Genomic DNA, 15421 nt, shown 5'->3' with positions numbered 1-15421 from the left:
TGAAGAGTTTAAAATGTGCCAATAAAAATTTAAGGTATTGAGATTAATCAAATTGACGCAAATAGGATGAAATTTAAAAGTGTGTTAAGTTGGGACTTTGACACATTCGAGGATGAAAGGGCTGTGTATGTCAAATTGTGATTTTGGCATAGTGATTAGTTATTGAAACTTAGATAGCAAATCTTGGTATTTTCTTTGTGCTACAACTACCATGTTTGTGTGTCCTATCACATGTCATGATATTATATCATACATTCATATTGTTATGAAAAATGCTATATGTCATACATGCATCATTAAGTTATGATAATCTTTCCTTTGAAAGTATGTATTTGATGTATGTTATAATCATTATCATGTATTGTTTTAATTTCTTGAAATTAAGAGCAATAATATTAGTTAACATACTAAGTAGGATGATCAAAGTTAAAATGCCTAAATAAAGATGCATAATCCCTTAGTTTAAGGAAAACCAATTTATCATCTCACAAGAACTATAGATTTAACTTGTGTGTGTATTGAGATACATTAAATAGTGAGATGTTAGGAGGAAGAATAAAATTCAAGATGTTGATTTAGTGCATCTATTTGAGTTGTAGTTTCATCAAAATACGTATATTTTGTGTTGGCCAATCATAGGAAAAGTTAATGTACAAGTCATGTGTATTTAACCCATAGATTATGGTTGGAAATTAATTTTGAAAATGATTACAAAAGTATTTTGGAAAACCTTAATGAAGTCTATTTGTTGATAGGAATCACCATTGTTAGTTAGATAAAAAATTAGAGTGAAACATTAAAGTTTTTAATAATTTTTAATTTTGTATCATTCTTTGAAAATAATATGTGTTTTTATAGAAAAATATTTTTCCATAATAGTATGACATAAGTAATGTCTACCTGAAATTTCATGATTTTTCAAAAATCATAGAATTACTTGTGATTTTCTAAAATTCAAACTGAAATCGAATTTGAAATATCAGAAATACTAGTATATTGGCTACTGGAACCAATCGAGTGACACACTCGATAATCGATTGGTCGGCGACACCAATTGATTAGCAAGGGCAGTAATCAAATGGTAATTGATATCAATTGATTGACCTATTTTATTTCAATTGGTTAAGCCACATTTAGGTAATTTAACTATCTCTAACCCTCTGAAATGCTTAGATAAATATTTACTTGGTGAAAATTAGAAAGCAACTGTTAAAGGGGACTAATGTGGAATTAAGGAGGTTTAGATTCAAGGTTGAATTTTTAACCTCAAGTTTCCTAAAGATTTAAGAACTCCAAATCATTGTTAGTGCAATGATAAAGGTTAGAACATACTTTGAGGGGAGGCTCACCTTAAAAGCATGATTTGGGTAAGAAAGGAGAAATTTGTAGAGGGATGATGGATGTATGCTCAAGGTTGAGTATTGGGAACAATGGATGGTAGGCAACCTCCATTGTAATGTTTGAATGATAAGAGGAATGAATCTTGAGAGAAGTTTTTTTAATGTATGTCAAAGGGAAAGAACGTAGAGTTTAAGTTAGGAAATCTCATTCATGCTTTGGCATGAGAAGAAGGAAGTTGGGCTAATGAGTTAGTCTAACTTAAAAATATTGTCAAACATTGAAAAGCAGGAGATTGTTGGTGCAATCGTCCTCGGATCAAGGTTGACCAGTTTGACTAAACTCGAGTTAACTCAGATTGGGTTTAGATGTTTGACAATATGTGAAAAAGAAGTCAAATAGATCAAGGGAGGATCATATACTTGACTTGAGAAATTCTAACGGAAGGTTAGATAATATAAAATCCTAACTGAAGGTTAAGTAACGGAAAGTCCTACTAGAGGTTAGGCAAGGAAAGTCCAACGGGAAGGTTGGCAAGAGAAAAAATCCAAGTGGGCTAAAGGTTAATCGAACACTTGGTGAAGAAGCCCTAGCAAATCAAGGTTGACTAGATGCTAGGCAATGGGAAGTCCCAACAGGTCACGGATGACTGGATATTGGGCAAACAAAGTCGTGGTAAGTTAAAGTCAACCGACTATCAGGCAAGATACGAATTCAGCTTGGAAAGACTGAATTCAGGGTTATCAATTGATTGGTGAGAGACACTAATCGATTGGTAAACCCTAAACTCGGATTCCAAGTTTAGAGTTGGGCAATCGATTATAGCAATAAATTAACCCAAAGAAATCGATTAGAGTAATCGATTGACTGTATTTTCTTGAGAGCACATTAGGGTTTGGAATCAATTGGTCAATCAATTGGCAAGGTTTCCACGATGGAACAAAAGGGTGTTGAATCAATTGGCTTAATCGACTCAGCATAGTCAATCGATTAGGAGTGTTTTCTCGCGAGAACAGAAGGCTTTGGAATCAATTGGCTTAATTATTGGAAGCTATCAATCGACAATATATTGGTCAAGTAAAAAAGAGTTATTCTACAGGTTTAAATGGTCAAATCCTACATGGCTATCTATTGGGGGTAAAGTCAATCGATTGGAAGGAGTTTTCCAACCCGAAAGTAATTGTAGAAAAGGGCTTTCGTGAAGATTTCATAATGTCGGTTCTTGAGGTTTTGGAGAGAAGTATTGCTGCATTTTCTGTCACGCCCCCAGAGGAGTCCCTACCAGACAAAAATCCGATAGCATCTCCCCTGTACCGGTGACAATATGAAGCATACATACATACATCACAATATATATACCTAAACAATGTATTTATCAGCCCACACGGCTGGAACATACATAAAATAGAAATAAAATAATCACGAAATGTATCAAATTTATATATATCTGTCATAGTTTTCGTAAACTACAATTACTATACAGATAAACGACATCTGTAATAAAATTTCAAAATGTAAATACAGCGAAACAAAAGTAAAACAAACCAGAAAATCAGCACGTTGAGATCTCTGAGCAACTCTATGGAAGTTCAAAATCAACTATAATATCAAAAGGATCCCCGTGTCTGCAAAACTAGAGGCCAAGGAATATAAAAAGTTAGCCAAATGGCTAAGTGGATACTCAAGAAAGATGTCCATGAATTTAATCTTATTGAAGAAGTCAAGGAAGTAGAATAAATCACAATCTTTTGTTACAACTTTAGGATTATTCTTAAAGTTCTACATTTATACATATATATGTATCATCATTTTCTCATTATCTATATTTAGGTAAGATTTTTATATTAGAGTTTAGGATCTTCACCTTATCATCACTTGTCATCGTTAATAAAATCAATTCTTCAATCTTATTATTTAATCACTCGGTTATAAGTTATCATGGTAATATCAACATGTATATCAATAGTCTGAATTTGATAAATCAACTAAAAAGTGAATCACCGGAGCCAATATCATCAGAGTGTAATATCATATGGATAGGCTAAATGCCTCCTCAGAGTATAAAACTGTCGCATACGTCATCTGACGTACGGGCTATCAGCCCTCACCGGTGGAAGACATAATAAACACTGACCGAGGGCTACATCACGCCACCACGCCTCGGGTGCACGGTCAGGTACTCTGGACCACGGGCAACCGCCCTACCACAATAACATGTGGGCGGTCCAGTACTCTAGTATAAAGCTTTGGTACAAAGCTAGGCTCATGGTCTCCACTTTTTAATATTCTTCATTTACAATCTTTCTTATTTCACTTTAAGGATTTCATTTTATCTATTTATTATAATTATTCCCTTCATAACAAATGGTCAATCAAGGTAATATTTTCGTATCAAGTCTATTAATTTATCATTATAGGGTTCACAGATAAAAAGCTACAAGTATCAACATATAGAGTATCAAAAGCATGAAGTATGAAAGGTCAAGCAAGTCAAAAAGACAAGGTATCAACAGAAGAGTAATTCACAATATTTCTGTAATTTTAAAACAACCCTTCCCATATCAATCCCAATATGAACCCACATATGAACAAGAAATAATATCACTTATTTACCCTCCAATGATTTTAATATTTTAACTCATTTCGCTATTTATAATATCAGTTTAATCCCCATTTTGAAAACAATGATACAACATATACATAATACAATTTATATATTATTCATGCACAAGGAAATATACAAGAGTAGATGTATCCACCTTATATACAGCAAAATCTGCGGGTGTCGGCAGGTCACCGCGCTCCACTCAAACTCGTATCTACAAATATAATACAACATAACTCAAATAGTCAAAATACTATCTAATAAGAACCCTGACATGAACATCTAAATTTTTTTTTTCTGCAACTTTGATCTCGCTTTCTCGTACCATTTCACATTCCTAAAAGACACCTCCATTATTATCTAATTCTTTACCCATCTTAACCACAATTCGATCAACATAAGGTATATAAAATATACCTTCTATGGATCACTGTGGTTGCTGGAAGAAGAGGGCAGCAACTAGGGTTTGTCGTTGGCCGTCTCAGCTAGCTCCGGCGAGCTCCGGCGGTGCTGTCAAGAAAAAGACAGCAAATAGGGCTGCTGGTTTGAGAAGACAAAAGGCAGTAAGGTGCTGCTGTTGGTGGGGGAAAAGGAGAGAGCAACTAAGGCTTTGTTTTCCCCCCTTTCCTAGTGGTCCGGCGAGCTCCGGCACACTCCGAGGAGCTCCGACGATGCTGCCGAGAAGCAGGACAGCAGCAAGGAAGAAGAAACTTGTTGCTTGTGGCCGTTGGAGAAGAGAAAAGCAGAAGAGAAGGGGGTTGCACTTGGAGAAGAAGAACAGGGAGAGCCCTGTTGTTCGTCGCCGCTGGAGAAGAGAAACGAAGAAGAAGAAGAAGAGAGGGTTTAAGGCTTCGGTGGAGAAGAGAAGAAAAGAGGAAGGAAGAAAAAGGAGGAGGTGGGGGAAGGGGCGTGCACGTGGGTAGGCATGGGTGTTTTTTTTTAAAATTTTTTATACTTAACATTTTCCAATCATCAAGAGGCCAACCAAAGTAAGAAAAGAACAAGCAACGCAAGGTTCCTCATTGTAAAGTCATTTTTAATTTCTTTTGTAATCTTGTTTGCATTTCTTGTTGTATTCTTTGTACTCAAGCTTGTAAGAGGCTTCTCTGCCTCCAGAAGGTTTTTGAGGAGGAAGTTCTTAGTGGAGCTGTGAGTGAGGAGTGGACCCTTGGATTAGTCATCTCAAAAAGGTGGATACCAAGTAAAATCGAAGTGTAGTACATGTGGTGTCCAAATTTGAATTGAAGATCTGTTGCACATTCAACGACAAGCACAAAGTGACTACGAGAAGCAATCCATGTGGCGTCCAACGAGAAGGTTGGCAAGCGAAAAATCCAAGTGAATCAAAGGTTAATCAGACACTTGGTGAAGAAGCCCTAGCAGGTCAATGTTGGCCGAATGCTAGGCAATGGGAAGTCCCAACAGGTCACGAATGGCTGGATGTTGGGCAAAGAAAGTTCTGGTAGGTTGAGGTCAACCGACTGCCAGGCAAAATGCGAATTCAACTTGGAAAGACTGAATTCTGAGTTATCAATCGATTAGTGAGAGACAATAATCGATTGGTAAACTCTAAACTTGAATTCCAATTTAGGGTTGGGCAATCGATTATAGTAATCAATTAACCCAAAGAAATCGATTAGAGTAATCTATTGACTATGTTTTCTCGAGAGACTCTGAATCAATTGGTCAATTGATTAGTAAGTTTTTCATGAGGGAACAGAAGGATGCTGAATCAATTGGGTTTATCGACTCAGCATAGTCAATGGATTAGGAGTGTTTTCTCGTGAGAACAGAAGGCTTTGGAATCGATTGACTTAATGATTGGAAGCTATCAATCGATTGTATGATTCACTAATCGATTGGTTAGGCAAAAAAGAGTTATTCTGTAGGTTTGAACGATTAGATCCTACATGGCTATCGATTGGGGGTAAGGTCAATTGATTGGAAGACATTTTCTAGCCCGAAAGCATCCGTAGAAAAGAGGGTTTCGTGAAGATTTCGTAACGCCAATTCTTGAGGTTTTAGAGAGAAGTACTATTGCATTTTCTAATCATCAAAAGGCCAACCAAAGCAAGAAAAGAACAAGCAAAGGAAGGTTCCTCATTGTAAAGTTGTTTTCAATTTCTTTTGTAATCTTATTTGTGTTTCTTGTTGTATTTTTTGTACTCAAACTTGTAAGAGGCTTCTCCACCTCCAGAAGGTTTCCAAGAAGGAGGAAGTTACTAGTGGAGCTGTGAGTGAGGAGTGCGTCCTTAGATTAGTCACCTAAAGGAGGTGAATACCAAGTAAAATCGAAATTTAGTGCATGTGGCGACCAAGTTTGAATTGAAGATCCGTTGCGCATTCATCGACGAGCACAAAATGACTATGAGAAGCATTTGAACCCCCCCCCCCCAATCGATCGAAAGACGTTTTCCAGCCCGAAAGCATCCGTAGAAAAGAGGGTTTCGTGAAGATTTTGTAACGGCGATTCTTGAGGTTTTAGAGAGAAGTACTGCTGCATTTTCTAATCATCAAGAGGCCAACCAAAGCAAGAAAAGAATAAGCAAAGGAAGGTTCCTCATTGTAAAGTCGTTTTCAATTTCTTTTGTAATCTTATTTGTGTTTCTTGTTGTATATTTTGTACTCAACAATTGTCTCTATGCCTTTTATTACTATTGTCTCCTTGAAGCCAATAAGCAGGTACAATATTTCCCAATTGTTTCCAAAAGTAAGGGTGCGTTTGGTTTGTGTGTTTTTCATTTTCATTTTCTGAAAAACACGCGTCTTTGAAAAATGGTGTTTGATTTGCATTTTTTCATGTCTATTTTCTAAAAAAATAGCTAGCATTTTCTAGAAAAATAGAGAATGACAAAAAGTCATTTTCTGTTTTATAGAAAATGCGCGTTTTCCAAAAAATGAAAATGGAAAACATGCAAACCAAACGCACCCTAATTGTTTCCTTGTATAAACATTGTAGACAAAAGATAAAGAATGGGTAGTAACATGTTAGAAACCATATCTGGATAATGATCTAATAATGAACAAGAGAAGTACCTGTTCATTTAGGCACATAGAATGTGAACTATTTATAGCCAAGTTAGATCTTCAGGTATTACATAAGGTCTTTAATGCCACAGAAATAACATCCAAATACCACCATTTGCAAAGTGAATATGCAGACAACTTGAGCAATATGGAGAAGCTCAATCAAAACAGATGCCAAGGAGCCCTCAGGAAAGCAGACCAAATGTCAAAAAATACACGGAGCGAAATTCATAAACCTTTTGGAAAACAAATATCAAATCTGACCAAAACAAATCACCGGAGTAACAATATAGCCTTGATGTCTGATGAAAAGTATTCAGCTGCACCCTTAAGTACTTGCAATAATAGTAGACCACCCATCTTTTTCTCATGAGCACAGAAAGCCATCTCGTTGGGGGACTTCATAGCTTCAATTGGCACATTGAGGTACTTCAATCCAACAACTTTGAGATCCCGATTCAGAACACTCTCATCCACGGAAAGTTCTTAATTAAATAGCTCGTGCAGAAAATTCGTCGAATACCTTACAGATACCCAACGCTTATAATGATGCTCTGAGATCCCGATACGGAAGGTTCTGAATAACTCGTATTTAAAATTCTTCGAACACATTCGGATACCCAATGCTCAAACCGCATCGCGTAAGGGCCCCCGACGAAGTGGCTGCATGCAAGAGGAACAAAACATCCCCATCATCATTCCAGGAAAGTCTGAGGGATCCTAATGTAGATGGTTGGAACGTCATCGCATTGCAACTGTTCCGACAGAGATGCGAGCAACAAGAAGTAATAACAGATTGAAGAACATAGAGAAGCGGAGTGTAGCAATTGAGTAGGAAAAAAACGATTTTGCAGGTTTAACGAATGAAAAAGTTCAAGATACCAGAAAAGGAGATCAAAATATACGGGTGAGGAGGAGGACGACGACAAAGAGCTCACCGTAGATCTTCTGTATAAGGCAGCGAAGGGATTTCTCTTCAGATAGTCGGCCGGCGAAGGCGGAGAACAGGGAGTAGAAACGACGCCACTTTGCTTCATGGGTTTGAAACCGGAATCTGGTAACTTCTGGCACGTCCGTAGGTTAACGGGTTTGCGACCCGCGACCCGAGATCCGATCTCTGATCCCAAATTTGAAAAACCAATTTCGATTGCGCCGCCTGAGCCCTCAGAGTCCGCCTCCTTTCCTTTTTCCCTCGATTTCGATAAGTCCTTCCATGGCGAAGGAGGAATGGAGCATCGCAGACTTCGAGATTGGCAAGTTCATAGGAGAAGGCAAGTTTGGGAAGGTCTACCTCGCCAGGGAGAAACAAGTATTGTTTAGGGTTTTCACTCCTCTAGTTTCCGAATTTCTTTAAAAAATACGGTTTTTCTCATCCTGGCGATGCCATTGGCGTCGGAACTGTGTCCAGAGCGGGTATGTGGTTGCCCTAAAGGTGATCTTCAAGGCGAAGCTGGAGAAATACCGATCGCACTCCCACCTCCGGCGGGAAATTGAGATCCAACACAACTTGAACCATTCGAACGTCCTGCGCCTCTTCGCATGGTTCCATGACGAGACGCGCGTTTTCTTGGTCTTGGAATATGCAGCCCGCGGCGAGCTCTACAAAGTACTCAAGAGCCTTCATCATTTTTCTGAGAAGAGAACTGCCACCGTGAGAAATGTTCCGAGAAAGAAACAATTAGTGTTACTTAAAGATCCTTTTGCTGCATCGTGGATGATTCAAAGTTTTTTTTTTTTTTTCCTTTTTCAAATTGGTAGTATGTTGCGAGCTTAGCGGGAGCACTGGCGTATTGCCACGGGAAGCATGTGATCCACCGGGATATCAAACCGGAGAATCTGCTGCTAGATATTGAGGTGCACATTTCCTTGTTCAATTACTTGTCACTAACTCACTATAATTTATTTTCCCAGTCTTTATGGTTGTTTAAAATATTTAGAATGTCGGTATTGCTTAAAATTATTTGTTAGTTTGTTGAGTTGATGATTGCTTCTGGATGCTAGTGGAACTCTCTGAAAGAATTTGTATATCACTGAGAATTGTTGAGGTTCAATTCATTAAAAATATAGACAACTCCCTCTGATCATTGTTTTAGCAGGTCATTGTGTCAAGTAAACTTCTGATATAATTGAGTTACAAGAAACACGGAAATATAGTTCTTTTCTCAAAAATAACAAATATTCCATTTACATATTGGAAATTATTAAGATTCAAAACTATGATCATATAAAAATGAGCTATGTAAATCAAAGAACTTTACTGTGGCATAGGCCAGGAAACAAAAGAAAAGTCCTGTAACACTTTTTTTTTACAGAAATAATCGGTCCTACCTAAGATCACAGAAATGTTCTATTTTATGATTACTTTCTCACTTTGTTTTTTGGTCTTAACTCGTTGAGATTAATCTTTGAATATTCAGGACATCCTAGGTATGAATAGAAGTTCAACCTTGTCAAATCTGACGGCAATATCCCATATACCAGAAATGCCATTTAGTATTATTCTCCATGATGATTTGATGAATCTGACTGCACTATCACCTTGTGACGCTTTAGAACTTAAATCAAGCTTCTTATTTCCATTAATTCATCTAACTGAATAATTCCCTGCAAGCTTAAAGTCCCCGAAAACAATACAGAGACTGGTCATATCCTGCATAAGACAACTGCAGAGAAGCATTGGTGTTTAATTCCCTCCATCCCTCTGTCAGTAATGCTTCCATCAATACTAATGAGATGTTTCTGCCTCTGAATTTGGACTATTAATTCACCCATAAAGAAACTACAATCTAGGTGTCATAGTTTTCTTCTTAACATTTTTGCTTGCATAAACATCAGAGTTTATGCAATGTAGTGATTTACTATTTGAGGAGGAATCAAAGAAAAGAAGGAAGTTTGACTCTCTGTTATATCTTATCATTTGAAGAGGTTACATTGTGGTTGATCATGTGGTAAGGTGGGGCCCCCATCCCACAGGGGGTCATGGCCACGTGGAAGGTTAAAGTCAAGGCAGTCAATGCCCTCATACCATCATCCGCTCGGGGGCAGCTCACTTGCCCGATCGGAAGACCTGACCTGATAGTATCACAGCTCGCCATCAAACCAAGCTTTCGACGCTCAGAAAACTTATGTACCAGGAAAGCATAGGCCAAGCGGACAGCCTGCTCAGCGCGAACAGTGGATGTGGGCCGAGCGGATACACCGCTTAGCCGAAGGACAGAGCGGCAGGTAGCCTGAGGAAGGTTGGCCGAACGGCCATCCCGCTCGGCACAGTAACCGACAAAACAAGGATCGACCGTTATCCTCTTAGGGACAAGTGCTCTCGAGGAAGAAGAAGACGTAAGGTGAAAAAAGGAGGCGGTGTTGCGACTTTATAAAGATAGGACTCGACCGACCGGAGCAGTCGGATCTAGGTCTCGGCGATCAAAGCACAAATTCGGCCATTGAATTCAAACCGTCAAGCGTCACATCAGTAGCTGTCGCCTCGGACGTGCGGCGACTGTGGCGGCGACACGTGGCACGCTCCCACAGGGCGGCATTTAAGGGGCGTCATTATCAAGCTTGGGCATGTGCTCGGTTTTAATGAGGTGATTTGCACGAATTTTGAGAAGATTCGGATGACGCCAGCTTTGATTGCTCTCGGACCAGGGGTGCGAATGAAGAATTCTCCAAGTGCGAACACGTGGGGCGCCGATCGGCCTTAAGAGTCAACCCTCGGCCCGACCGACACTCGGAGCTAACTAATATTTCGGCCGATCGGCTTACCGATCCCCAGACCCAACTGTCGAGTCAATCGGACTTACAGTCTCCTTCGACTAGACTTGAGGGGAAGGCACGTGATCTGGTGGTAAGGTGGGGCCCCCGCCTCGCAGGGGGTCATGACCACGTGGAAGGTCAAAGTCAAGGCAGTCAATGCCCTCATACCATCATCCGCTCGGGGGCAATTCACTTACCCGATTGGAAGACCTGACCTGATAGTATCACAGCTCGACCATCGAACCGAGCTTCCGACAGTCAGAAAACCTATGTACCAGCAAAGCATAGGCCAAGTGGATAGCCCGCTCGACGCGAACAGTGGATGTGGGTCGAGCTAATACGCCGCTCGGCCGAAGGGCAGAGCGGCAGGTAGCTTGAGGAAGGTTGGCCGAGAGGCCATCTCGCTCGGCCCAGTAACCGACAAAACAAGGATCGACCGCTATCCTCTTAGAGACTTGTGCCATCGACAAACAGCATGGTGGGCGGCATGGTCAAGCAGAGAATCGTAGGATAGAAGCTTCCACTGTCTTGTTGGGATATGCTCGGGTTGTTGAGGTATGGTGTCAGGGACACTTTTCTGACACATCTTATTAGGGAAATCTTTGAGAGGTGTGTACGCCTCGAGAAGCGTGCACACGCGTTCCCGGGAGCCCTATATAAGGGATCCCAAGCTTCGACGGAGATATGTTGGATTCTATTGTAGCTACTATTACTCTGTCATTTTCGTTTCTCTTCGCTTCCTTATTGCTTTCGTCGGAGATCTAACTTGAGCGTCGGAGGGTCAATGTCGAGGTACCTCTCCCTGACTTGGCACTGATGTTTTGTGGTTACAGGTCTCAGTCGTTCGAAGTCCACATCCAGTCAACGTGAGCGTCACATCCCTAACATCCTCCGCCTCGACTCTCGGATAGGATTTATGGTAATAAGAAAACCTTGTGAGCCGTAGCCACAAGATTATTTGCAGAAAATACTGCACAGATCTAATCGCTTTTTTTCTCCTTGCCTTGCAGAATTTTTTTTTTTTTGTCAACTTTCTCATTATTATTATATTTTCACACTTCAGCAGAATATTGACATTTGAATCTCAAAAAGAATCAGTTTGCTATGGCAAACACATTAGGAACTTTGTCCGTGATCTATTATTCTGATAACAAGAAAATGGAGGGTCAAGATATAGCTTTGTGCTTAACCCGCATCCAATTAAATGTTTCACATATTGCCTTGTAACCAGTTATAGCCAAGGTTGTCAAATTAAGATCTTATTAAATAGTGAATCATAAAGTTCAAATATTTTTTTTTAAAAAAAATACTAATTTATTCAGAATAGTTTTGATATCTAAAAGTATACCATAGAGATAGTTGGTCTGGTAGTCTAAGCATGCCTGCACCCAGTCATGAGATTATGAACATTAAGATTTATTTGTACTCTCATAGTAACATAACCAACTCTGGATGCTTAGACTATCATTGTGCCTTAAGTTCCTCCATTAACCACCTGAATGGGATTAAAAGAATTGATAAACGGAATGCTAACATCTTCAGTATCAATGTCTACATCTATTAATGTTTGATAACTGGTTTTCTTGCAGGGTCGACTTAAAATTGCTGATTTTGGTTGGGCCGTGCAATCAAATTCTAAGAGGAACACCATGTGTGGCACCATCGACTACCTTGCTCCAGAAATGGTAGAGAAGAAGGAACATGATCACGCTGTTGATAATTGGACTCTAGGTATTCTTTGTTATGAGTTCCTTTATGGTGTTCCACCATTTGAAGCTGAAGATGAGTATGTCACTTTCCGGAGGTAAAACATTTAAATGCTTCACTCTTTTCCTGATTATCTCCGCTCGGTGTTATTCTGAGTGAAAAAAAATCAAACAGGATCATGAAAGTTGATTTGAAGTTCCCATCTGAGCCTCATATTTCTGCTGAAGCCAAGGATCTCATTAGTAAGGTATGTGGTCAAGACTTGAATTTTCATGCGATAACAAAATTCGGGTGACTTCTGAATTCTTTCTGAGACTCAGACTGCTTTTTTCTGTTTTTTGGATCTGAAGCTCCTTGTGAAGGACTCATCAAAGAGGCTCTCCCTCCATAAGATCTTGATGCATCCTTGGATTGTCCAAAATGCAGATCCTTCAGGCAGCTGTTTTGAGTAAGCTCTCTATTTATAAAGGTGTAAAAGATGTCAGTAATATGTGCAGTAAGGGTAGTGCTTGGCTTGATCTAATGGCATTTCGGAACCAATGTGGAATTTGGCCCATAATTTGTAGTGAAACTGCCCATGATTTAAGTTGTTTATGAAAGGAAGCTTTTAACAGTTTGGTCATGAGTACTAGAAAATCAAATTACATTAGCCATCGATCCCAGAAGAAACATACCGCTTGAATATAATATAGTTCTAAACTATTTGAAAATTTGATATATTTTTTTTCAAACTCTTTTTTTTTTGTTGTCAATATAGGGATGCTCATTTTTGAGAATTTATAGGGAATAAAACATCATGTACTTGAGTTTTACCAAATCATAAAGAGGTCAATACAGGAATGGAACTATTGGAACATTGATATTTCAGTTGTTTTTACCAAATCATGTACTTGAGTTTGCAAAATATTTATTTTACATAGGGAAGTTTTAAAATGATCAAATCATGTATTTATTTTTAGTTTTACTATTATCATTTGACTGGTGTTTTTAACTAGTCGAATCGATTTGCATCTAGATCGAAATGTTTGATTTTTAATTAAATTAGTTTGATTGATTTTTTTAAATTAGTTGAATTGATTTGTTTTTTTCTGTTTTTTTAAATTAAAATTGATTTTAGATTAAATTAGTTGATAGATCAAACGATTTCAGATTTATATGAAACTAGTTTCTATGTGTGTTTGTCTATCTCTTTTGATTATATCCATGTCTTCAAATATCAATTTGACATTTGGTACATAGTTGTTTCAAATAATTTCATGTTCAAAAAATTATTGTTCTCAATATAATATTGGGTCAAATTAAATTTTGAGGGCATGGATATAATCAGGAAGGTAGACGAACATATCAAAACTTGTTTTATGTCAATCTGAGGTCATTTGGTCTATCAGTCGATTTTAGGTAAAAATGGCTTATGGATCAAACGATCTCGGGTTGACATGAAATTAGTTCCTATGTGTTCGTCTTCCTCTCCTTATTATATCGATGCCCTCAAACTTCGATTTGACACAATATATTGAGAATAATAATTTTTTGAACATGAATTAAATTTTTCAAACATATTCGTGTTCAAAAAATCATTGCTCTCAATATAGGTTAAATTGATGTTTACGGGCATGAATATAATTAGAAGAGATAAACGAATATATAAGAACTTGTTTCATGTTAATCTGAAGTCGTTTGGTCCATTAATCGATTTTGAATACGAATTGAATTTTTTAACTATTTTTGAGTTTAAAAAATTATTGCTCTCAATATATTGAATTAAATTGATGTTTGAGGGTATGAATATAATTAGGAGAACTAGTCGAACACATAAAATCTAATTTCATGTCAATCCGAGATTATTTGGTTCATCAGCTGATTTTGGGCAAAAATGATTGATGAATCAAACGACTTCAGATTGACATGAAACTAGTTCTTATGTGTTCGTCTATCTCTCCTGATTATATCTATGCCCTTAAACTTCAATTTAACCCAATATATTGAGAGCAATAATTTGTTGAACACGAAAATATTTAAAATTATTTTATGTCAATTCATGTCAATCCGAGATATCTAGTTTCAAATATTTTCATGTTAAACAAATTATTGCTCTCAATATATTGGGTTAAATTGAAGTTTGAGAGCATTGTTGTAATCAGAAGAGGTAGACGAACACATAGAAACTAGTTTCATGTCAATTCGAGATCGTTTGATCCATCAACCATTTTTATCCAAAATCAGCTGATGGACCAAATGACCTCGGATTTACATGAAAATAGATTCTATGTGTTCGACTAGTTCTCCTGATTATATTCATACCCTCAAACATCAATTTAACTCAATATATTGAGAGAAATAATTTTTTAAACTCAAAAATAGTTAAAAAAATTCAATTCATATTCAAAATCGGTTGATGAACCATACGACCTCAGATTGACATGAAACAAGTTCCTATATGTTCGTTTATCTAATTATATTCATGCTCGTAAACATCAATTTAACCTATATTGAGAGCAATGATTTTTTGAACACGAATATGTTTGTAAAATTTAATTCGTGCTCAAAAAATCATTATTTTCAATATATTGGATCAAATTGAAGTTTGAGGGCATGGATATAATCAGGAGAGGTAGACGAACACATAGGAACTAGTTTCATGTCAGTTCGAGGTCGTTTGATCCATCAACCATTTTTGTCCAAAATCGGCTGATGGACCAAATTATCTTAGATTGACATGAAACAAGTTCTGATATGTTCGTCTACCTCTTCTGATTATCTCCATGCTCTCAAACTTTAATTTGACCCAATAAATTGAAAGCAATAATTTTTTGAATACGAATATATTTGAAACAACTGAGGTACCAAACGTCAAATTGACATTTGAAAGCATGGATATAATCAAGAGAGATAGACAAACACATAGTTTTATATAAATCCGAGATCGTTTGATCTATCAACTAATTTAATCTAAAATCAATTTTGATTTTAAAAAAATAAATAAATTTTTTT

The 15421-nt window shown here is 37.6% G+C and overlaps 1 protein-coding gene and 1 long non-coding RNA gene across 2 annotated transcripts; one reads left to right on the top strand and one right to left on the bottom strand.

Annotated features, from left to right (window-relative positions):
• Nucleotides 1-7346: 7346 nt before the first annotated feature.
• On the bottom strand, nucleotides 7347-8033 carry LOC121991746. The gene is made up of 2 exons (XR_006114721.1): nucleotides 7909-8033; nucleotides 7347-7633 (listed from the first exon to the last, which is right to left on the bottom strand). It is a non-coding gene; the product is annotated as an uncharacterized LOC121991746 (long non-coding RNA).
• A 97-nt stretch (nucleotides 8034-8130) lies between these two features.
• On the top strand, nucleotides 8131-13052 carry LOC121991663 (serine/threonine-protein kinase Aurora-3-like). Its single transcript, XM_042545693.1, has 6 exons — nucleotides 8131-8279; nucleotides 8379-8621; nucleotides 8729-8824; nucleotides 12313-12527; nucleotides 12605-12677; nucleotides 12781-13052. Exons 1-6 carry the CDS (start codon nucleotides 8184-8186, stop codon nucleotides 12880-12882), a joined length of 825 nt encoding a protein of 274 aa, XP_042401627.1. The 5' UTR covers nucleotides 8131-8183; the 3' UTR covers nucleotides 12883-13052.
• The last annotated feature ends 2369 nt before the right edge of the window (nucleotides 13053-15421 follow it).

Source organism: Zingiber officinale, chromosome 1B, assembly GCF_018446385.1.
Source record: "Zingiber officinale cultivar Zhangliang chromosome 1B, Zo_v1.1, whole genome shotgun sequence".
NCBI lineage: Eukaryota > Viridiplantae > Streptophyta > Magnoliopsida > Zingiberales > Zingiberaceae > Zingiber > Zingiber officinale.
This window is presented reverse-complemented; position numbering and strand designations above follow the sequence as displayed.

Excerpts from the sequence above, each read along its gene's own strand:
- LOC121991663 (XM_042545693.1), top strand. The coding sequence starts at position 8,184 with ATGGCGAAGGAGGAATGGAGCATCGCAGACTTCGAGATTGGCAAGTTC. Across the intron at positions 8,280-8,378 it reads ACCTCGCCAGGGAGAAACAA|AGCGGGTATGTGGTTGCCCT; the intron begins GTATTGTTTAGG and ends AACTGTGTCCAG. Across the intron at positions 12,528-12,604 it reads GAGTATGTCACTTTCCGGAG|GATCATGAAAGTTGATTTGA; the intron begins GTAAAACATTTA and ends AAAATCAAACAG.